General features: G+C 44.2%; 1 protein-coding gene across 1 annotated transcript in view; it reads right to left on the bottom strand.

Annotated features, from left to right (window-relative positions):
- Nucleotides 1-23,174, bottom strand: part of PCSK2 (proprotein convertase subtilisin/kexin type 2) — a 273,542-nt gene that overhangs the window by 68,198 nt on the left and 182,170 nt on the right. The window contains exon 6 of the mRNA XM_045445369.1: nucleotides 5,455-5,531. Coding sequence (XP_045301325.1) covers nucleotides 5,455-5,531 — 77 coding nt within the window. The remainder of the gene's footprint in view (nucleotides 1-5,454; nucleotides 5,532-23,174) is intronic.

Here is a 23,174-nt window from a genome sequence, read left to right as displayed (position 1 = left end):
TTCCATCAACGGGCAAATAACCAACCAGAGATGGCCATTTTTCCCACATGTTCATTTTTGGCCTGTCACATAGAGTTCTTCAAAACGAAATATGACTTTTAATAAGAAAAAAAGTTAATCACTAAAGATCTTTCTTTTTTTTTTTAATGTTTCTTTATTTTTGAGACAGAGAGAGACAGAGTGTAATCGGTGGAGAGGCAGAGAGAGAGGAAGACACAGCATCCGAAGCAGGCTCCAGTCTCTGAGCTGTCAGCACAGAGCCCGACGTGGGGCCCGAACTCACAGACTGTGAGATCGTGACCTGAGCCGAAGTCGGACGCCTAACTGACTGAGCACCCAGGCGCCCCCTTTTTTTATTATTATTTTTATTTTTTATTTTTTCATTTTAGATCTTTCTTATTTGAAGGTTTAACTAACGCTATCAATCACACGAGCTCACGTGGAGATAAATGTTCCTCAGTATCCATTTATCGTTCTTCCTTCCCTCACCCCCATTTGGGTTGCTTGAGCAATAAATGTCTTCTCTCTCCCTGAATTTATAGTAAACTTTTTGTGGCCACGAATTGCATCGAATCCCAAATCTCTTACTCTTTAGGGCTTAATAGATAGAGCGTGCTGCACCCTTGTGATGCTCCATAAATATTGCCGATGGCAGGGATGACATTTCAGTGGTGAATGCCTGTCAAAGAAATGCTATGCAAGAGGGATTTTTATGGACAGCAGCACGGTAATGGAATACAGACCTGCAATGCATCACCAAACATTGACCTAAAACCGAGCAAGGCTGGAAAATTATTGACAAAGCGTGGGCTGCAAACCTCGGAGGAAGCGGGAAGCTCTGAAGTGGACGGATGTCAAGGCCACTCAACGTCTCGGCATGACTGACAAGGTGTGCCGCCCATCTATCAACCAGCCAATCAACATTTACTGAATGCCAGCGAAGAAAAACATGTCATGCTAGATCCTGATACCACACAGGAAGTCGGTTATATCTGTTCTGCATATTAGTGAGGTTCATTAAATGTGCATGATTTTCTACTTTTTTGCAATTTGGATTACTACTACTACTATATTATTGCTTTGCTTGGCCATCTGTATTTTCCTGCTTGCAAGCTAGGAGGAAATTTACTCCTTTTGCAAATTTCTCAACTGTGTTTCAAATATATCTCTAGAGCTCAGATACTGCATGTAATTATTAAATGGTTCACAGTAGAATAAATGCACTTGCTCTGCTTGAAAAGGAATAATCCTACAAAGTCAAATTTAGCACCGGGCAAGAAATTCTAATATCCCCATCCTCTAAAAGCAGTTCTGCATATGCATGAAGTTTGCTTTCATAAACGGTCCTTGGCTGGGAGTTTTAAATAGGTTCTTGAAGAAATGCACACTTGAAGGTGCTCACGCCCAGAGGAGAGCACCTGAAGAAACCGGCATGCCTTCGTGGCTGCAGAACTGGCCAGAGACTCATGCTGGCACAGCAGTGAACACAGCTCCAGCCAAAGGCAGGTGCTGGCTCGAGACTCCCGGAGCCTCGGGCAGCAACATTCCCTGAGTGCAGTGAGAGAAGGGTCCTCATCTATGCCTCGGGCCCAGTTTCTGACCCAATCACAAAATCTCTCCTCCTTTCTCCTAAAGCCTGCGTGATGCACACCTCTTCCATGAAGCCTTCTTAGAATGCTGCCCCCTGTCCCGGGCTCTAACTCCCAGGCCAGGTGTCCAGGTTACCTCCTGAATGTGTCTGCACCTCCCGCTTCCCCTCCTTCACCTAAATTGTACCCTCAGCCTGGAATATACCCCTTAACTCTACCAGTTACCTTCCTTCAAATCCTAGAGCAAATGCTACCCGTTCAGGGAAGCCTATCTCTGCTTCTCTGGCTAGAGATAATTTTGCATTGCTCCATACTCTCCAAGGCATCTTTGTTATGAGGCAGTGCGTATAATGACCCCCTCACTGGTGTCAAATCCTGTCTCCACCACGTATTAGCTGTATGATCTTGTCCACGTTACTTAGCCTTTCTATGCCTCCATTTTCAAAATGGGGATAGTCCTGATAAGAGTTATTTCTTTCTTTTTTTTAAAATTTCTTTTAATGTTTATTTTTGAGATAGAGAGAGACAGAGTGTGAGTGAGGGAGGGGCAGAGAGCGAGGGAGACATCAGAAGCGGGCTCCAGGCTCTGAGCTGTCAGCACAGACATGCAGCTCGAACCCCATGAACCGTGGGATCATGACCTGAGCCGAAGTCGGGCACTCAACCCACTGTGCCCTGATAATAGCTATTTCAAAGGTCTATTATGAGAATTAACTGAATTAATACATGCAAAGCACTTAAAACAGTGCCTTAAACACAGTAACTGCTTAATAAGCTGCTATTTTAGCCCTAGCTACGCTTAGCACTGTGGTGATTTGGGCATCTGTCTCCACTCATAGGACATTTTGCAAGCTCCTCAGAAGCTCGCATATCAAAGCTAATAGTTTCATAAATACCAAACTAAATTATGCCCCATGCTTTTTAAATTTACTTCTTATTACGGGAAAAAAAATCCAGAGATCTACAAAAGTAGGCAGAAATCTCATGTACCCATGATAAGCGTTAGCACTTACTAACCCATGACCATTTTATTTTCTGTATTCCTCCACTCATCTCCTTCCTCCTGCCCCAAGTCCTAAGTTATATGGAAGAAAATCCCAGGCAAATATTTCACCTGGAGGGAATTCTGAATAAACATCCTACACGCATGGATAGGATATTATATTCAACTTCTCCTTGGGCCAAGAAGGAATCATCTCCAGGACGGACCCAACTTTTCAGACCACAGGTCCTGCTAGTGGTGTGGGCTTGGACTTTGACCCACTTTCCTTCCATAAGCATTTACAATAATAATTATGTTTCGAGAGGCCATGATTTGAACTGGTACCATCCAGTCTTTATAATAACAAGATGGTGGATAAGGATCTTTGAATATGACTTGATCATTGGGAAAAGCCCTATTTATAGGTCAAAGTGGCTCCTGTGTCTTGAGTCAGTGGCTTCCTAATAAGCAAAGATCCTACATGCTTGATTCATTATACTGTGTCGCAGGCAATCGGACACTGGGGAATTTTTACCACTGACAATGAAGAATTGTGTTGCAAGAAGCCCTAATTCGCCCTAGTTAGACGATTTTAGCCAGTTTAAAGTTGAACTTTCAAGAACAAGTTTGCAAATGAAAGTATTTAAAATAGAAGCCAATTCTGTTTGTTTGTTTGTTTGTTTGTTTAAAGAATATTCTTACAGCATATCACACAGGGAGACTTGCTTGGGGTGGTTGTGCTGGGTTCAGAAAATGGGCCGTGGGGGGGGTGGGGGGGGAGGGGACCATTGTGTTGGTTATATTTTTGTGCCTGCATCAATCCACCAAAGATTAATTTAGTACCTACTAGCTGTAGAGAGAACAAGTGACACATGTATTGCTCCTGCCCTGCTGTCATGTGGACAACTGGTAAGCAGTCATGTTGAAGCCGGGCACCCCCTCTTGGTCCTCCTCAGTGCAATGTTCCAAACCACCATTACCCGTTAGGTCTTGCCCCTGGCTTAGTGACATCTGTCTGGGGACTTCACATCTCTGTGTCTGAAAAGGGTTTATTTGCTAAGGGTAAGTTAGGAGGTCGGGTTGTAAATTGTGGAGGGTATGAGATGCTTCATGTCAGAAGTTCTCAGACCTTTGGGATACACCCTCATCTCCTAAGCACACCCTTTCGAACACGATGTGATAATTTTAAAGCTGTCGTAGAAGAAGCTGATGAAGAGTAAATTGTGCTGTTGAACATAGGTAATGATCTTTTTTAAAATGTTGCAAATGTGACTGGTTTTTCTCCTTTCTTCTTTTCTGCATGTTTTGTAATTGCCAAACCCCCAACTCCTGTGCCCTTTTGTGTCCCCCAGTCACACTCTGGTCAACTTGCTGACTGTAGGGACAGAGTATAAGTCACCTGGTCCGCTGGGGACCCATATCTGGCCAGTCTGGCCATCATGCTTTGTGTCTTTTATCATAAAAATGTTGCTTATAAAAGAATGGTACAGTTTGGATTTAAAAACCTGTCTGAAGCTTGGGTTCAAGCGTTGGCTCTGACACATCCTAGTCTGACCAGGGAAGAGACACACAACCTCTCTGAGCCTGTTTCCTTCTCACCGAACAGAGAACGGCAACATTTATTTTGCCTACACGCGTTTGCCAAGGAAGTGAAAGAAATGAGTAGAGTGATGTACACATATTGTTATACCATTAATTGAAGTTCATATGTTCTTATGAACTTTACCCAAGAACATCAATAATAGGGAAGCGCTAGGTTTAAAACCTAGCTGATTTTGAGTAAGCAAGCCACACGACTTTATTTCTCAATATTTCTCATATGCAATCGACCGTAAAGGCAAGAATTTTACTTGGAGAAAAAAGAGACTGCATGTTTACATGTTTAGTAGCAAAACAGGCGGAAGACAAGTCACACCTTTGGATGGACCATTGGGTACGTTAACATGGTAGGACGCCAAACAATGCGTCGAAGCTATGGGTTGATGACACTGCATTGTGTATTTGGAAATGGCTAAGAGAATAGATCTTAAATGACCTCATCACAAGAAAAAATATTTCTTTGGTACTATGCATGGTGTCAGATGCTAACCAGACTTAATGCCGTGATCATCTTGTGACATATGCAAATATCAAATCACTATGTTGTATACCTGAAATTGATATAATGTCATATGTCGATTGTGCCTCAGTTAAAAAAATACTTCAGACCTTTGCCAATTATGCTTACTGCTCCGTTGCAAGGAACTACATGAGCACTTATAAGGTTACAGCAGAAGCATTTTTCCAAAACACATAGAAACAGAGCAGAGTTTGTTTGACAACAGAGCCAAAACAGTTGTCTTCAACAGATCAAGTGGAACGAGCATGTTTTTTATCATCTTATGGTGGGTTGAAAAGGATTTCTTATTATTTCTATTTTCTTTTGTCTTTTTAAAAATGTTTATTTATTTTTGAGAGAGAGACAAAGAGAGACTGAGGGGCAGAGAGAGAGGGAGACATAGAATCCAAAGCAGGCTCCAGGCTCTGAGCTGTCAGCACAGAGCCCAGTGCGGGGCTTGAACTCACAAACCATGAGACCATGACCTGAGCTGAAGTCAGATGCTTAATTGATTGAGTCACCCAGGTGCCCCATCTTCTATCTTTAATAAAGTGGCAAATAACTCCCAACTCATCCAAACAAAATAGTCCAAGACCATTCTAGAGGAACATTGCCATATTAACAAAATCCAAGAATTTAGAGAATGTAGCTATGACGGAGAAAAATCACAGTATAATTTAGGGAAGCACTAAGATTATTTTCCTGGGGATAGCCAAGTTTTCAAAACAGAGTCAAACAAAACCCCCAGATCTAAAGTCAAAGGCGGCCCCCGAGGCCCAGTATACCTGTTGAACCAGTCGTCTGTGTATCGAGGGTAGGGGTAGGGGTCATTGCCGCTGAAGTCATAGCTCGCTTCCGCGTTCTGAAAAACACAAGGCGTCTCATTAGGTCAGTCAAGCCAGATGGACAGGCCAGAGAGGATGCTGCAAGACATGACTGTCTGATGCTTACAGGTCCTCTGTGGAGTGCTGTGTTGGTGTTCCTCCCTGGGCCAGCCCTTGCAAAGGGGTGACAGAGCTGGTGTGTCCTTGGATCTCGCTGTCCCTCCCTTTATCCTCTTCCCAGACTTCCTCATTCCATTCTGCTTCAGGCCCTCAATGAACTAGCAAATTTGAGTCCTGTGCTCTCCAGGACTGTCTCCATTTTAAGTTGAGTTACCATCTGTGGGTGAATGGGCTTCACTTAGAATCCAGGACTTATGTTATGCTTCCTTGGCTTGATGGTCAGAATGCTCTCGGTCTTATGTCACAAGTGAGGCAATCTCTGGAGTTTTCTTGCTTTGTGCAGAAGGCTCCCTGCTTCAGACTGACCTAGGCTTGTGTCCTTTATATTTATGGGTGTTAAACCTCTGCCCAAGCCCCTAACATCAGCACAGTATCAACCTCACTGAGTCACTCAACAAAGGTCAGAGTCTAACATATGCCAGTGATTATGCCAGATATGGGAACGCCCTTGTGTAACTTACAGCCTAGCTGGAGGCACAGACATCAATCAAATGACCAAACAAATAAATATACAATTATGAACGGGGAGTACTCTACTCCCTACAGTATTTGGTTAGAAGTTTAAATTCTATGCATCTAACACCTCCATTTTTCCCCTTGAGAGTTTCCCCCCCCCCCCCCAGAAATCAATTACATATCCACTTAAATAGTTTTCCATTTAGGTCTTTAGTTGGCCGACCTTTTATTTTGGCCCATGATGGGAAATGATCTACCATCTTTTGGAGACTAATTCATCCTTCCCGCTGCTTTCTCTGCTTGCCTGGAATGCTCAGAACGAGAATCCCATTTTTCTCTGTTCTGTTTTTGAGTTCTGCAGTAGAGACCCAGATGGCTTCCTGGTCCACAGTATACATTTGGCTAGAAAGGACTGGATTAGGCAAATATTCCAGTGTGGGCATTTCTTGATTTCATGGGTCCTGAGACATTTTCAGGAATCGTGCCCTTTTATGAGGTAAAACACTTTAGTCTGTAAACTTTATGTATCAGTGGCATAATGTTTTTAAAAGCAAACTGATGAATTCCATTAGTTTGCATTTCCATTTGCTGGATGGACAAAGGGCTATTAGCCACCAGTAGTTGTAGTAATCAGAATTATAATACTAACTTATTTAAATAAATGTTGTGTTTGGGATAGACATCACCCTGAAATTTGTGTTTTTATTTAAAATTTAAAATGTTTAAATTTTATTTTTTGTTTTTTAAAGTTTACATCCAAATTAGTTAGCATATAGTGAAACGATGATTGAAATTTGTGTTTTTATTTTTTTTCCAGTTTTTATTATTTAAATTCCAGTTGGTTAACATGAAGTGTAATATTAGTTTCAGGTGTGGGATGTAATGATTCATCACTTATATGCAACATCTGGTGCTCATCACAAGTGCCCTCCAGACCCATCACCCATTTAACCCATCCCCCCCACCCCCCGCCCACCTCGCCACCAGTAACCATCAGTTTGTTCTCCCCAGTTAAGAGTCTGTTTCTTGGTTTGCCTCTATTTTTCCCCCCACTATGTTCACTTATTTTGTTTCTTAAATTCCACACATGTGTGAAATCATATGGTATTTATCTTTCTCTGACTAATTTTGCTTAGCATAGTATTCTCTAGCTCAATCCACCCCATTGCAAATGGCAAGAGTTCGTTCTTTTTGATGGCTGAGTAATATTCCAAATATCTCACATCTTCTTTATCCACTATATACATGTATCTATATCTATATCTATCTATCTATATCACATCTTCTTTACCTGTTTGTCAGTTGATGGACACTTGGGCTCTCACCATAGTGTAGCTATTGTTGATAATGCTGCTATAAACATTAAGGTGGATGTATCCTTTTGAATCAGTATTTTTGTAACCTTTGGGTAAATACCAAGTAGTGCAATTGCTGGATCATAGGTAGTTCTATGTTTAACTTTTTGAGGAGCCTGCATACTGTTTTCTAGAGAGGCTGTACCAGTTTGCATTCCCACCAACAGTGTAAGAAGATTCCCCTTTCTCTACATCCTCGCCAACACCTGTTGCTTCCTGTGTTGTTAATTTTAGCCATTCTGACAAAAGGTGTAAGGGGATATCTCATTTTTTTAATGTTTATTTATTTATTTTGAGGGAGAGAGAGAGTGCAAGCAGGGCAGAGGGGTGGGGGGGGAGAGAGAGAGAGAGAGAGAGAGAGAGAGAGAGAGAGAGAGAGAAAGAATATCCTGAGCAGGCTCTGTGCTGTCAGGGCAGATGGGGGCTCAATCCCATGAACTGTGAGATCATGACCTGAGCTGAAATCAGGAGTCAGAGGCTTAACCAACTGAACCACCCAGGTGTCCCATCTCATTGTGGATTTGATTTGTATTTCCCTGATGATGAATGATGTTAAGCATCTTTTCATGTGTCCGTTGGCCAGCTGGATGTCTTCTTTGGAAAAACATCTATTCATGTCTTCTGCCCTTTTCTTAAGTGGATTGTTTGTTTTTTGGGTGTTGAGTTTTATAAGTTCTATATATATTTTGGATACTAACCCTTTATCAGATATGTCGTTTGCAAATATCTTCTCCCATTCCAAAGGTTGTCTTTTAGTTTTGTTGATTGTTCCCTTCACTGTGCAGAGCTTTTTATCTTGATGAGGTCCCTGTAGTTTATTTTTGCTTTTCTTTCCCTTGACTCAGGAGACATGTCCAGTAAGAAGTTGCTGTAGCAGATGGCAAAGAGGTTACTTCCTGTCTTCTCCTCTAGGACTTTGATGGCTTCTGGTCTCACATTTAGTTCTTTCATCCATATTGGATTTATTTTTGTTTATGGTGTTAATTTTTTTTTTTAATTTAAGAATTTTTGGCATTATTGAGGCATTGATATACTTCATGCGTGATGAGTTTGGGCATGTCCCTACACCCATGATAACATCACCCCAGACAAGGTGCTAAAAGCATGTTCATCACCTTCCCAAATTTCCTTTCGTTCTTTTGTGTCTGTGTGTTATTTTTGTTTTTGTCTTGGTGAGAACATTTAACATGAGACCTACCCTCTTAACATAGTGTGAAGCACACAATACCGTATTGTTGACTGTGTTGCACAGCACAGTTCTAGAACTTACTCATGTGCATAACTGAAACTTCATACCTATCAAAAATCAATCCCTCATTTTCCACCTTCTCTTACCCCGTGGGAAGTTTTGGTCAATGCATCTTCTGTGTCGAATAAGCCTATCTTTTATTCTAGAATATAGGTCTTCCTTTAACACCCGGTCATCAGAGAGGACAACTTCCTGTCTCCTCTGGCCATAATGATTGGCTCCAAATTATCTGTTCCTCCTTCTCCCCTTTGGTCCCAAACTACACTCATTTACCTTTTTAAAAAAATTTAATTCTCTCTCTGGTCTCTATTTCCCGTCTCTGGGAGACACTCTCAGATCAGTCATGGTTTTTTTGTGTGTCGTTTTGTTTTTTTTTACTTTTCTTGAACTGTTTGGATTTCAGTCCTTTTGAGGGATACTATTTTGAAATAGTTACTATGTTTGGTTACCCTAACCTTCTCTGAGTTTTTGAGACAAGAGCATTCTTAGGTAGAGTTGGTAGATGGAGTGTCGAGAGAAATCCAAATTAATACTTTCTCTTTGAGGCTTCAAAGCTGGAGTTGAAGCCGAAGCAACAGACTGGGAGGACTGTAGGCTAAGCCTGGTTTGTTTCTCCACAGAAGAGAGAAAAATTGCCTGGCGTAAGGCAAGTTGGACAGAACATTCAATATGTAGCTATTGTGGGGCTCTCAGAGGGGGCCCTCTTTTTTTTTTGTTCTGGAGTGGGATGGGGGTTGGAATGTCCAAAGTCGGAGGGGTCTGGGACTCATCTGGGGACAGGGGACTCATCTTGTGTTGCTGCAGATCAGCAGCGGCTCCCCGGGACGTCTGCATTCAGGGACTTGGAGTGGCCCCACTCTGCATTTCTTTGGCCATCAGTGTGGAGCAGTGGGCAACAGAATACTCTGTGGGAGGCTGACAGGGGTGAGAGTGTGGCAGTAAGAATCAGCTGGCCTAGAAAGCTCGGGAGTCAGGACACTGGGGATCCAGGGTTCAGGCAGGATCCGCACGAAGTGACAACCAATCCGTGAGAATGGGGACGCAAAAGTGGAATCCAGGGGCACAGACGGTGAGCCACAAGTGCATGCACCCCGCATCCTCAGCGCTGTGCCGGTCCTTTGAAGCTCGGGGACAATTCTGGAGACAGGAGCGGGGGGCACCCCCTGAACTGACCAAGGTCAAATTTCTGCCTTGAGCAAGTGCCATCAGGCTGGCAGATAAGAAGTTAAATTCCACTAGAGAAAAGAAAAATCGAACTGGTCTGCACCTCTGTGTTTGCTGCCTGATTGCCCACGTCACACGCTTTCACCCGGGTTCACTTTTCTGATTTATAATTGTTACCTGTGATCTGGGCTGAGGCTTTTTGCCTCCAATTCCTGGTCCTGGAGAAAATGGCTTGCCCTGAGGTGGGTGGGGCCGGGGGGAACATTGAAGAGATCTGATGGCAGAACTGGCACCCGAGAATCCGTGGAACCCTGGGTCCACTTTTGTAAGACGAGAAAGACCGTGTGTTGTCAGGGGTCAAATTCACTTGTGAAGGTTGAAATGGTTGATGACTTACAAACTTTTTTTGCTGTTGTCTTTTAGTTAATTTGGTGACTAATGCTTAATTCCTTGTGGAAGAGTCTATGCTGAGTATCGAGGAAGGCAAGTGGCTGCTCTGGCATGTCTTTTGGCCAAAAATCAAACGGTTTATGGCCAGAAAGAACAGTGAGCAATATTTTGTAAGTGTTCTGTTTATACTTTTATAGCCCAAACCGAATCATTTATTGATTTGAGTTACAATGTTGTCTTCCATAAAATTATTTGTGTACAGGAATAAATTAAATGGGGCTTGAGTTATGCTGGAATTTTCTAAAATAGCCAATAACGTGGACGTTTAGGGGGAAGTGGTGTCTCTGGAAGTTGAATGCTCTGGTCATCCCAGGCTAAGCCAGCCGCTTGTTTTGGTTTGGATTCTTCCATAACTTCTTTTGGAAACCCATTAGTCTTATTTTCTTGCTTTAGAAAATACTAACTGTTTAGCAAACATAATTTAATCATGGATGATTCAGGATCAGGATGATTCAGAGTCATCATGAAGAACTTGAATTATCATTGTCCCGTCGTGCAGAAAGTGAGAAGCCTGGACTGAATCCAAACCGACCTCAGGGCTGCCCTGGAAGTTATTTCTGGAAGAAACTTCTGATAATGGCTCGTTTCTCTTATAAGAGTTGAGAGTGGGAGGAAAAAATAAACCCTCTGGTATTTAATAATTCTGGGGCTTAATTTCTGAATATTTGACTGCGGGGTCAGAAAGCAGGTCAAGATTAGTCCTTAGAAAAGAAGTTTCAGGGGCACCTGGGTGGCTTAGTCGGTTAAGCGTCGGACCTCAGCTCAGGTCATGATCTCACAGTCTGTGAGTTCGGGCCCCACGTCAGGCTCTGTGCTGACAGCTCAGAGCCTGGAGCCTGCTTCGGATGCTGTGTCTCCCTCTGTCTCTGCCCCTCCACCACTTATGCTCTGTCTCTCTGTGTCTCAAAAATAAATAAACACCAAAAAAAATTTAGAAAGGAAGCTTAATAGTTATGACTTTGGTTGTTGTTTGTACTGTGAGCTTTCCACCAGGTGGCCTGCCTGCACATTAAGCTAAGAAAGGACAGGAACTTACTTATTTTCAAGTAATCTTCTGATTTCTCATGTCCGAGGTGCTGCCTTTGTGCAGCCATCAAAGTCACAGGCCGACAAATGGCACACATCGGATGCCAGAGCTGGTCTCACCGAGAAAGCTGGCGGTGAACCCAGTGGCAACCATGCCCCTCGGCTTTCACATACACAGAGAAGCTTCTAAGACTCCCCGAGACTGAACCTGGCTCCCGCACTGCCACTCTTGCCCCCAGATCTGGAATTTAATGCCTCTGGGACCCGCAGACTGTCCCTGTTGGGGTTGTACACAACAAATGTGTCTGTAGGCATCAGCTTGGACGAGAGAAAGGGAGAGGCATTCAAGTCAGACAGATTCTGGTGTCAAACCTAAGCAGTTTGGTCTTGGCAATGATCTTGTTTTCTGGAAACCCTAGTCTCCTCATCTTTACAATGCAGGTGATAAGATGTAAGTACCTGGTTGCTGTGAGGGTAGAATGAAAGAATCGATGTAAGCTGGCAAGTGCATTGCCCAAAAATGGGGGCATTCTCTCACTCCTACTTCTTCTGTGTCCTTCCCTCTCTTTGATCACCGATAGCAAGACTCACAAAATATGGTATGTACCAAATCTGACCCTCTACCTGTTTTTGTAAATAAAGTTTTATTGGAACATAACCATGTCTATTTGTTTAGTGGCCACTGGCTGCTTTCACACTCCAACAGCAGACTTAAGCGGTTGTGACAGAAACCTACAAATCTCTAAATATTTACTTTTACAGAAAGAGTTTGCCAAATCAGGCTGCCCTCTGAGAGCCCGAGGCCTACACTATAGCATCTTGCGCAGTCCTCGTCTTCCTGAGGGCCCCCTTTTGCTCTGAGACGGTGCCCGTCCCCTTTCCTCTTCTCTCTAGGTGGGCTGAAAAGGAATCTGATACAAACTAGCCTTACTACATTGCTAAGAGTTTGACATTTACGTCTCCTGGGTCTCATGCCAATCAAAGGTGGGTCATCGGGTGTTACTATGGTCAGAAACTGGTAGGGGCACTCTTGGAGGCAGAAGGCTGGGACGGTAGGGAGGCCTCACCATTGTTGCCACCATCTCCCTGTCCATCACTGGTTGAAGGCTGTTTCTAGGGGCAACAACCCTCTAGGTCTTTGTCTCTCCACCTACAAGTGTCCTGTCTGCCACACAAGGCCATACTCATCTTTCATTTTGAAATATGATGCTGCGCTGACATTCTGACAATACCTAGCTTTCCTAATAGGCCAAGGTAGGTAACATGGGGATCCATGGCTATGAGTGAACAGACCTCTTTAGAGCGCGAGGAGCAACCTCTGTAGTCTGACTACAACATTGGGAATGTGGTCTTTTTTTCATCAGGGCTGCCCATGCACAGTTGTGCATAAGGGTGCATATCCAAGGGGAGGAATTAAAGGCTGCCCTGGACTCCACAAGCTGTGTGCCCTGGGTTGGGGCTTTAAAAAAGAATTGGCCTGTCTTGGGGTGGGGGCACTCTTTTCTCATTTGTTTTCCCAGAAGGGAACGCACTTTCTAATTTGCTGGCCGGGAAGGAGGGTGTGGTTTTGCAACTCACCCACCAGTAGGGAGCGCTTTCATCAATGCCACACAAATGCATGTAAGTGCTACCATGTCCAAGAACCATGGCAAGTAGATCTCCCCAGTTAGAGTCATCTGCAAGCTCAGACATCAAAGAAATTGGACCAGGAGACAAGGTGTGCCCTGTGAAATGTCAAGTAATACCACACTTAAATAATTAACACTCAAACGATAGGAGTTTATGAGTACAGCGTGGCATATGATTAATTGCCAATGAGATTTCCCACAGCTATAGGGACTCAGAACAAGAAAGTACATCTGTCTCGTTGGTCCCTTTATTCTGCCTTGCTACTTTCCCTGAAGGCATTTAACCAAATAACCCAGTTAGGAGCTGTGTAACCGTATTAGCTGAAATTGCACTGCGCTCCTGGACTAATGAAAGAGAAATGAGTTTCCCCAGATAGACTTGCAAACTGCAACCATATTGCCCCGGAACAAAGCTCGTCTGTATGGAAACTGAGCAGCAAAATAGCCCAGTCCTTTACAGCCTACAGAATTTTGCTGCTTGCATCTAATATGGTCATGGCTGAACGTTCCCAACTGTGCCTATTTTGATTTTCCTCAAATAATTCTCCCACATGCGCTGCTTTAACGATAATGTTCAGCTCACTTTTGACTGAAACCAACATTAAAGGGATTTATGTCTATATTAAGTCTGGCCGTAAAACTTAATGAAATTTAACATTTCTCCAGCACTCAAAAATTAAAAAAAAAAAAAAAAAGATGCATAGTCAGAAAATTGTTTGAAATCTTTCTTTTATACTCCTAAGATTGCCAGAGTTGTGCATTTTTCCAGTGACGGGGTGTTCTCTGATTTGACGCCTCCTACCATCACTTCCTTCTTGCTCTGGTAAATTCCAGTAATTTCTCTAGCCACTGGAGTATTCTCGGGGTAAGAGAACAAGGTAGCATCATAGCCAGGCCAGGCAAGGATCACCGTGCCCCCAGACCGTGTCCTGGACCACTAGACTTTTTCTATTTTCCAAAGCTAAACAGCTCCTTCCTTGGCCCACAGGGTCGCTTTTATCAGCAGATCTGAGAGAGGTTCTAAGCACTACACATAAGAAGAGAAAATAATATTAATTCCCAATGGTTACACAGAGTCTTAAGAATGAGTGCCCTTTAGGGGCTCCTGGGTGGCTCAGTTGGTTAAGCCTCTGACTCTTGATTTCATCTCGGGTCACGATCTCGCGGTTTGTGGGATCAAGCCCTGCGTTGGGCTCTGAGCTAACAGCGCAGAGCCTGCTTGGGATTCTCTCTCTCCCTTTCTCTTTGCCCCTCTGCAACTCGCACACATGCGCTCTCTCTCTTAAAATAAATAAACATGAAAACAAAGAATGAGTGCTTTTTTGTTTTCAAAGGAGTTAAAATTCTCTTATTTTATTTAATATTCTCCCAAACCCTGGGGCTAGGAGAGCAGGTGTACTGAAGGAAGAGGTAGGGCTATCTCTGAGAAACAGTCAAAGCAACATCCTTGGTGGCTTCTGTAGACTTATCCCTGCCTGTCCACATCTTGACTCGTCTTGTCACTTCAGAAGGCCAATGGAATGGGTTTTGGCTAGATGAGGCTGATTCCCACCCACGAAATTTAAGAGCTGACCTGAAAGTGTGAATTCCTGGGGTTGACCTGCTGCATTGAGGAGAAGCTGCCACTCACCACAGTTAATCTCTGAGGGCTGGCTCGGTTCCACTGATAGGGTCCCTCACTTGTTCCGAAAGAATTTACATCTTTATTATCACTAGCTGCCAAGTCAGATTTAGCATTTCCTTCAATTACGGATGGAGGCTACAAGCCACGATATTATTAGCAGGACCTGGGAGCTTGTCACCAGCAGGTAGTTTCATATCACGTTACAGTTGTTGCAGATACGCTGAAATATTTTTCCTATTCACTCCTACCTGCCACTAGATGTTGTTGTTCAACGCGTTGAGAAAGAATGATACATATTACCATTTCACACTTGTATTCTTACACGTGGATAACTGTGTCTCAATACAGTTGCTTTCTTTGATTATTTCATGTATTTTGTTTTATGAATTTAAAATAGTTTTCTGAGAAGGAGGGGAGAGAGCTGTGTGTGCAAATTGGTGCCATTTCTTGGAAGAGGAATTTGGCAACATCTACCGAAATAAAAGATCCACAGACTCTTTGACCCAGCCATCCCAATTCTAAGAATTTATCCTAAAGATATACTTGCACATGTATGAAACATTTGCTTTTGAGTGTATTCCTGGCAGCATGATTGTAAATGTTCAATAGTGGGGCCGACTTAAATAAACAATGGGGCCTCCATAAGATGCCAAACTCTGCAGGCTCAGCAAAGAATGAGGGACCAAGCCTATCATGAACTCATTCCTAACAAGTATTGTCAAGTAAGAAAGGCAATGTGTAGGGGCTCCTTGGTGGCTCAGCCGGTTAAGCGTCTGACTTTGGATCTCGTGGTCCATGGGTTCGAGCCCCACGTTGGGCTCTGTGCTGACAGCTCAGAGCCTGGAGCCTGATTCAGATTCTGTGTCTCCCTCTCTCTGCCCCTCCCCAGCCTGCACTCTGTCTCTCTCAAAAATAAGTAAACATTAGAAAAAAATTAAAAGAAAGGCAGGGTGTAGGAGCCTTGTGAGCTCCTAATTGCACAGAAGAGAAGGACATTTTTAAAGTATTTTTTAAAAAGTTTATTTATTTATGTTGAGAGAAAGAGGGGCACAGAGAGAGAGAATCCCAATCAGGCTCCACCCTGTCAGCACAGAGCCCTACACGGGGCTCAGACTCACGAACCCTGAGATCGTGACCTGAGCCGAAATGAAGAGTCAGACGCTTACCCCACTGAGCCACCCAGGTGCTTAGAGAGCATACTCTTTATAGTAAATGCATACAGTATTTCTGGAAAGATACCTAAGAACGTTTATATACTACTCTGCCTCTAGGGAGGGTCATGGGGTCTGGGGTGGAAGACAAAATTTTCATGGCATAACACTTGATTTCATGTAAAAAAAAATTTTTTTGCCATAATAACAACAGGTAACACACAATGAGTGGTTGCTTTGTGCAAGGGACTCTTTCGGATGCTTTGCATGCGTCAGCTTCTGCTTACGACATTCTTAGGGGGTAGACAATATTCTTATCACTCTCGTTCCATGAGCAAGGAAACTGAGGCACAGAGACACTGAGTATTTTGCCTGAGGTCACAAAGATGAAAGGAGACAGAGTCTCTGACAGTACAGAGTCTGCTTAGGATTCTCTCTCCCTGCCTCTCTCTCTCTCTTTCTCTCTCTCTCTCTTCCTCAAAATCAATAAATAAACAGTCTGACTCAGAAAGGCCTCTCCTCTAACCATGCAGTCTTGCCGCTCTGCATAAGAACATACCATTACAGGGACACCTGGGTGATTCAGTCGGTTAAGCATCCCACTTCAGCTCAGGTCATAATCTCACGGTTCATGAGTTCGAGCCCTGCATCGGGCTCTCTGCTGTCAGCACAGAGCCAACTTTGGATCCTCTGTATCCCTCTCTCGGCCCCTCCCCTGCTAGCACGAGCACTCTCTCTCTCTCTCAAAAAGAAATAAACATTTAAAAAAAAAAAAAAAGAAACATAACCATCACATTCTATTGCATGCATTGCTTAAAAGAGAAAAATACCTAGCAAATTGAAGCACATACACAATTTAGTGTACTTATACCCTACAATGTCCGTGGGTCATTTTGTCTAAATCCAAGGGTGTAAATTGAGCCAATAATTGGACCCCCACCCAGGACACACCTCACTAAAGGGCCAGGAAGCACATCTCTTACTCTGCATGATCCATTCATTTTTCAAACAGCATAGTTTTGGTTAGTAAACTCTCTCATCCAAGGTGGGTATGACGCCTTTGAGGCCCAAAGCAGCAAATACGCTTTCAAAAGAGAAAGCTCCTTCTCCTCCTTTCAACAGCTAGCTTCAAGCTAGTCCCTTTTCCTCTCGATTATGTTGTTCCTCTTAGAAGCAGAACTCTTTTTGAAAAACAAACATCACAGTGTATGTAAGCATGGGTGGCTGGATTCCTCAGAAACTGAAATCTTGGAAATGCTTCTTCTTCTTTTTTTTTTTTCCCCCCAGAACCTCTTCAGCACTACTTGGTGGCCCTGGGTGTTCTTAAAAAAAATTTTTTTTGAATGTTATTTATTTTTGAGAGAGAAACAGAGCATGAGTGGGGGGGAGGGGCAGAGGGAGAGAGGGAGACACAGAATTCCAAGCAGGCTCCAGGCTCGGAGCTGTCAGCACAGAGCCCGATGCGGGGCTCAGACCCACGAACTGTGAGATGATGACCTGAGCCAAAGTCGGACGCTTAACCGACTGAGCCACCCCAGGGCCCGTTGGTGGCCCTTGGATTTCTGAATGCAGTTTGAGAACGGCTGGCCGAGAGAGATGTTTCATGGGATGCATACACGCCGTGCCTTCACTAATACGGCCTTGCAGGCCAGACCGTGACTTCTTTCAAAGCAGTCCCCCGATCCTTCTTATTATGCAGCGACAGACAAGTCTCCGTTACGTGCACTGTGTCTTTAATACCTCCCTCAGCCTTGCCATACGTCTTCTTATCTGACCGAGGCAAGCATTGGCAGGCAGGGTATCCAGCTTGAGTTGTTTTCACTGTACGTATTTTGATAGTTACCTTCCATTTATGTCAAGGGATATTGGTTGTTTATCTGTTTGAAATAGTGATTTATAGTTTCCCTTCAAAACACATTCATTTATAATAAAAGAGGTGAGTCAGTTTAAGGAAATCTCCTAGGTAAATAATAACACCCGCGGCAAGAATCGTGCAGGTGTGTTTGTGACCAGTCAGTGTTTGGGAACCACCGGAATAAAGCACTGGCAATATCACGGCTTCGGGTTCTCCTGTTATTAGCAGACTTGGCCTCGAGAGGGGCTAAGAACTGATTATCTGCACAGGGGATCTGAAGGAGTAATGGAAAAGATTTTCTGTCCTCAAATCTCAATCTTGTCACTTGTCATTTTGACGTTCTAGCTTCCATTCTTTACATTCTGTAGGCTCTTGGCCTTTATTCATTGTGTTCGGCCTGTCACCTATTTATTTTTTTCATTGAACAACTATTTCTCGAGTACCAACTACTTGCCAGGCATTGTAGAGTAGCAAGCAACTTTTGGAGAGGAACATACAAGAGCTGGGGTGCCTTGCCTGTGGCCGTCATGAGTGAATACATTAATTATGGACTGACACCCAAGTATTCAACACAATCTTTAGCAGCCAACTGTGCCTTTCAACTCAGGCTGCTCAGGGGAATTGCCTGGGGACCTTCTAGAAGGATGGATACTTGAGTGACCCCTGGATTCTGATTTAATTCATCTGGGGCGGAGCTTGGGCATCAGTAGTTAACAAAACCCAACTCTGCAGGCGATTCTGATGTATAGTCAATACAGTGTGGCCTAGGGATCAGTAGCACTGACATCACCTGAGCACTTGTTAGAAACTCAGAATCTTAGACGGTACCCCAGGCTGGCTGAATGTGAATCCGCATTTTAACTGGCTCTCCAGGGGATTCGTGTATGCACACTGATTCTTTTATTTGTAAAGTGCTGCACGGGGTCAGGCTTTCCTGTGGCCCTTCCCTTCCCCTTACACATCCATAATCTCCCTGTTACAATCTCCTCCACCCACTTCCCCTCCTCCCCCTTCCACTTAAACTCTACGACAGGAGGAAACTGAATTTGATAAGCCATTCTTATCTTAGCATGAATAAATTCAGTACAGTGCCTTTTCCAGTATTATTTCCTTTAGCAGAAGAGAATGGACATGGAAAGGAGCCAAAGAACTCAATCTCTAACAGTAGAGATTGAAGGGTGGTATTTTGGAAGCATCAGGAGCTTCTTGGCATCTCTCAGCGTGAAGTGCTTTCTATGGAGAAAGTTCTGAGAATAGAGTTGTCACAATGGATTACTTGGCTCTGAAGGCGTGGCCTGATAGACCAGGGAAAACAAGAAAGCAAGATAAGGTGTGCGGTTACTACGCATAATATTATTGGAATTGTCTATGCTCCTGGCAGGTGAGAGCTGTCACGGGAATTGATTCTGCAAGAAAGAAGAGTGGAAGTTCAAAGTGAAGGTTTTCCTGCTGTTAAATAATTTTTGATGAATATTAAGGTGTGAATTATTTTTTGCTTCCTGCTGCTTAAAATAAAGTTCTGTCAAAACTTTAAAAATATACCCAATTATAGACAAAACTTAATGCCAAGCTGTTTTAATAGCAATAGGAATTAAAGCATTTCTTTAAAAGTGTGTGTATATTTCAAAGCTGCTCAGTTGTACACCCCTGCCTCTTTCCTGAAAAGAAACAATATGGGTTTCCTGGGTTCTAACAAGTGATATAGACAAACTAAAGTTAACAACGCAGTAGGATACAATTTGGATTTAATAAAAATGAGGGTGCACAGAGACAATCACCTCTTTGAGCATAGATCCCGCTTGAAGCCAATGCTGGTGTACAACCTGTTCCGTCAGCCGGGTGGCCAATCCTCCCGGCCCTGTGCTTACCCTGCTGGATGCTCCCCCCTCCCCCCCCCCCCCGCCTTTCCCAGGGCCCTTCACTGCCGAGGTGTCTCTGTGTCCCCACAAGGACAAGGCTGACCTTGAGCGAGTTGCACAAAGGCAACTGGTGGATGTGCTGAGCGCCTTTATCACTTCATTACCTGTCACATCAGGAGAGGGTGACAGAGGCAGCAGCTAACTTCAGGTTGAAGGAAAAGAAGAGATGTGGGTTTAAGAAAGGCAGTCCAAGTTAGTCTTGGCAACTTAATGAGAAGATGGGGACAGCGATCCCACAGGAGACTGCAGGGATGTCCTCCTGGACCCAGGACGGAAGGGGGGGCAGCCCTCGGAAGGGCTGACAGTAGCTGCTGTTGGACCTCACCCCTTGTCTGGGAGGGAAGATTGAAGCGGCTGGGAGTCGCCTGTTCCAAAGGCTGTTCAAGCCTGCTTCTCCCAGTCTCGCAAAGACAGAGTGTGCTCTCAGGCCCTGCAATGGCAATCGTGTAAATCAGCAGGACGAGAGCGAGACATTGTTTTGGAAAAGGAATCAGAAGAGCATCTAGCAGCCAGGGTCTAAATTTGTGTTGTCAAGGTGACGAGGTACAAGTTGATTTGTGCTTCTCTCTTTTGGCTGGGTATTCTGCGATGTTGTAGAGATAGGAGATCACTGCTTCCCCTCCCTCAGGTCCTCTGTGTGTTCTAGTCGCCTCTGAATGGCTGCTGGAGTCGCAGGCCACTGCCTATGAGTCCAGATGTCCTGGGAGAAAGGGAGGCACCGCTTTACAGCCCTCCCTGTGTGACTGACTCAACAACTTCAGTATTGCCTGCCTCTCCCTTTTTAGCCCTAAAAATAGCAAAGAGTTCACTGATAACTGAGTCACCTCAGCGAAGGGGCTGTTCGGTCCAAATGTTATTTATTGGAGACTATCTCCAAAAACGCTGTTTTTTCCACCTGTCAGAAGCATAGCAACATGAAGAGGAAGTAGATCACACAGGGGTCTATTGTTATTATACATACAGGTACAAGTTTTAGGTATAAATCACATACGTGTATAATTCAACACAAATTAATGTTGGTTGAGCCTCACAGTAGTTTTGAGAATTGAGTATTGTAACCCCCATTTTACAGACAGGAAAACTGAGGCTCTGGGGGAATGTGACTTGCTCAAGTCTTTTTTTTTTTTTTTTTTTAATTTTTTTTTTTCAACGTTTATTTATTTTTGGGACAGAGAGAGACAGAGCATGAACGGGGGAGGGGCAGAGAGAGAGGGAGACACAGAATCGGAAACAGGCTCCAGGCTCTGAGCCATCAGCCCAGAGCCCGACGCGGGGCTCGAACTCACGGACCGCGAGATCGTGACCTGGCTGAAGTCGGACGCTTAACCGACTGCGCCACCCAGGCGCCCCAAGTCTTTTTAATTAGAACGGGTTGACTTTGTCCTGGGAATGTGATCTGATGGAGACTCATTCTCTTCTCTCTGCAGGTCTTTCCTACCATGAAAAGTGGGGAAAAAATTATGAGACTTATCCTAGTACCCTTGGAAATGGGTGGGCACGTTGATATACCTGAGATAAATGATGTAGCAGCAAGATGTGTGTGTGGTGGTGGGGGGCGGGGTGGGTCTCAAGGTTTTCCGTTGCCACTTACTTTCTCATCCATACTAAATCAAACACAAAATCTTCCCGCAATCTTTTCACTTGTCTTTTTTTTTTTTTTCCAAAGTTAATTCCTGCTTTGGTGATTCCTTTTAGGATAACCTTGGTAACAGGAGAGGATGGATACCTGGTGTTATGATCTTGGGAGAGAAGCCAGAAGGAAGAAAGGCACATTGTAAATATCTTAGTGTTTACAGCTGGGGGGGAAAAAAAAAGCTAAGTGGATCAGTTCTGTTCCATGAAGAAGTTGTTTGAGTCTTACCTTTGAGCAAGCCCAATTTCATGTTCCCGGCTAATGTGAAACGTGACACGGAAAAGGACTGATCCCTAACTGTTCTGGAGGAAGATGAAATGCACGTCTGGTTCCTTTCACAGCTGTTCATCATTTTAATTGGTTTCGAAGCCAAAAAAACTTGACAGCGCTTGTGATGGGAATCCAACTTCATAATTCAGAAACTATGGAAAAGTGATTACAGCCTTCATTTGGAGGCTGTGCACATACTTTATTAAGTTGCTACGAGGATGGGGCGCCAGAATCCGCATTAATCACACCATCACTTTGTGCCTGGGGGCTGCGCCAGTTGAATTATGGGTGCTAGTGTTTTGGGAAGGAATTACAGTGCTCTAAACCTTTTGGGGATCGCACGCCCTGGCTCATGGGGCTCCTCACTACCCAAACACCATCCGCAGTCGTGGCATTTCTAAGACCCATGGAGAATGCTCATCTTCCCCCGTGCCTTCCCGTTCCATGGTCTTCTCCCCCCTGCCCCACTGACTCTCCTTCAGTTCCATCTCTGCACCTCCCTTTTGCTCTTCTCATAGTGCATAATCGTCCCAATCACAGACACCACATCTTATTCTTCGCTCTCCACTGCATGGTCTCCCGCCCGTTCCTTCACTAATCACCACAATATCTCACTGGGGCCTGCAAATCCCCTGCCCGCTCTGCCTTCTCTTTGTGACTTCTCCAGCCCATTGGTGCCTGCACACTTTCTATCAACATCAGACCACATTCCCTAGAGTGGTCGGCACCACGGTCTCACTCCTTGGCTTAACCCCCCAAGGCCATTCATGATTACCCGATTTCTCTCTAGCTGAGGGGTCCCTAAACTTTTTCTGGAAGGCCAGATGGTAAGTGTTTTAGGCTTTGTGGACCCCATGGTCTTTGTCACAATGACTCTTTTCTGCCTTCGGTGAACAAGTGGGTGTGGCTGCGTTCCCATAAAACCCTATTTACAAACAATAACTGCAAAAGGGCAATGGGTAGGCTGTAGTCTGAGGGACCCTGTTTTGTTGTGAGTTGAACTGTGTCTGCCAAAAAGATATGTTGGAGTCATAACCTTGGTATGGAAGACCAAATCCCCCGTGAATGTGACCTTATTTGGAAATAGCACCTTTGCAGAGGTAAACAGGTTAAATGAGGCCATACTAGGTTAGAGTGGGCCCTAAATCCAATGACTGGTGTCTTTTTAAGAATGCCATGTGGGAGGAGCTGGGTGGCTCAGTTGGTTGAGCGTCTGACTCTTGATCTCAGCTCAGGTCATGATCTCACGGTTCACGAGTTCAAGCCCTGTGTGGGGCTCTGTGCTGGTGGCATGGAGCCTGCTTGGGATTCTCTCTCTCCCTCTCTCTCTCTCTCTGCCCCTCCCCCACCCACTCTCTCTCTCTCATAATAAATAAATAAACTTTTTTTAAAAAAAAGAACGCCATGTGAAGGGATAGAGACAGAGACACAGAGGGAGGAGAATGCCAGCTGGAGGTGGGGGCAGAGATTGGAGTGATGGCTCTATAAGCCAAGGAATGCCAAGCGTTGCCCACAATCACCTGATAACAGGAGAGAGGCATGGAACCAACTCTCCCTCAGAGTCTCCAGAAGAACCAGCCAGGTTGTTACCTTGATTTCAGACTTCTGGCCTTCAGGACTGTGAAAGAATAAACTTCTGTGGTTATAAGCCACCCAGTTTGTGGTAATTTGTTACAGCAGTCTAGGAAACACATATATGGCTTCAGGCTCTAGTGTTACCT

This window comes from Leopardus geoffroyi, chromosome A3, assembly GCF_018350155.1.
Source record: "Leopardus geoffroyi isolate Oge1 chromosome A3, O.geoffroyi_Oge1_pat1.0, whole genome shotgun sequence".
Classification (NCBI taxonomy): domain Eukaryota; kingdom Metazoa; phylum Chordata; class Mammalia; order Carnivora; family Felidae; genus Leopardus; species Leopardus geoffroyi.
Note: the sequence above shows the minus strand (reverse complement) of the source record. Positions and strands in the feature narration are given on the sequence as shown.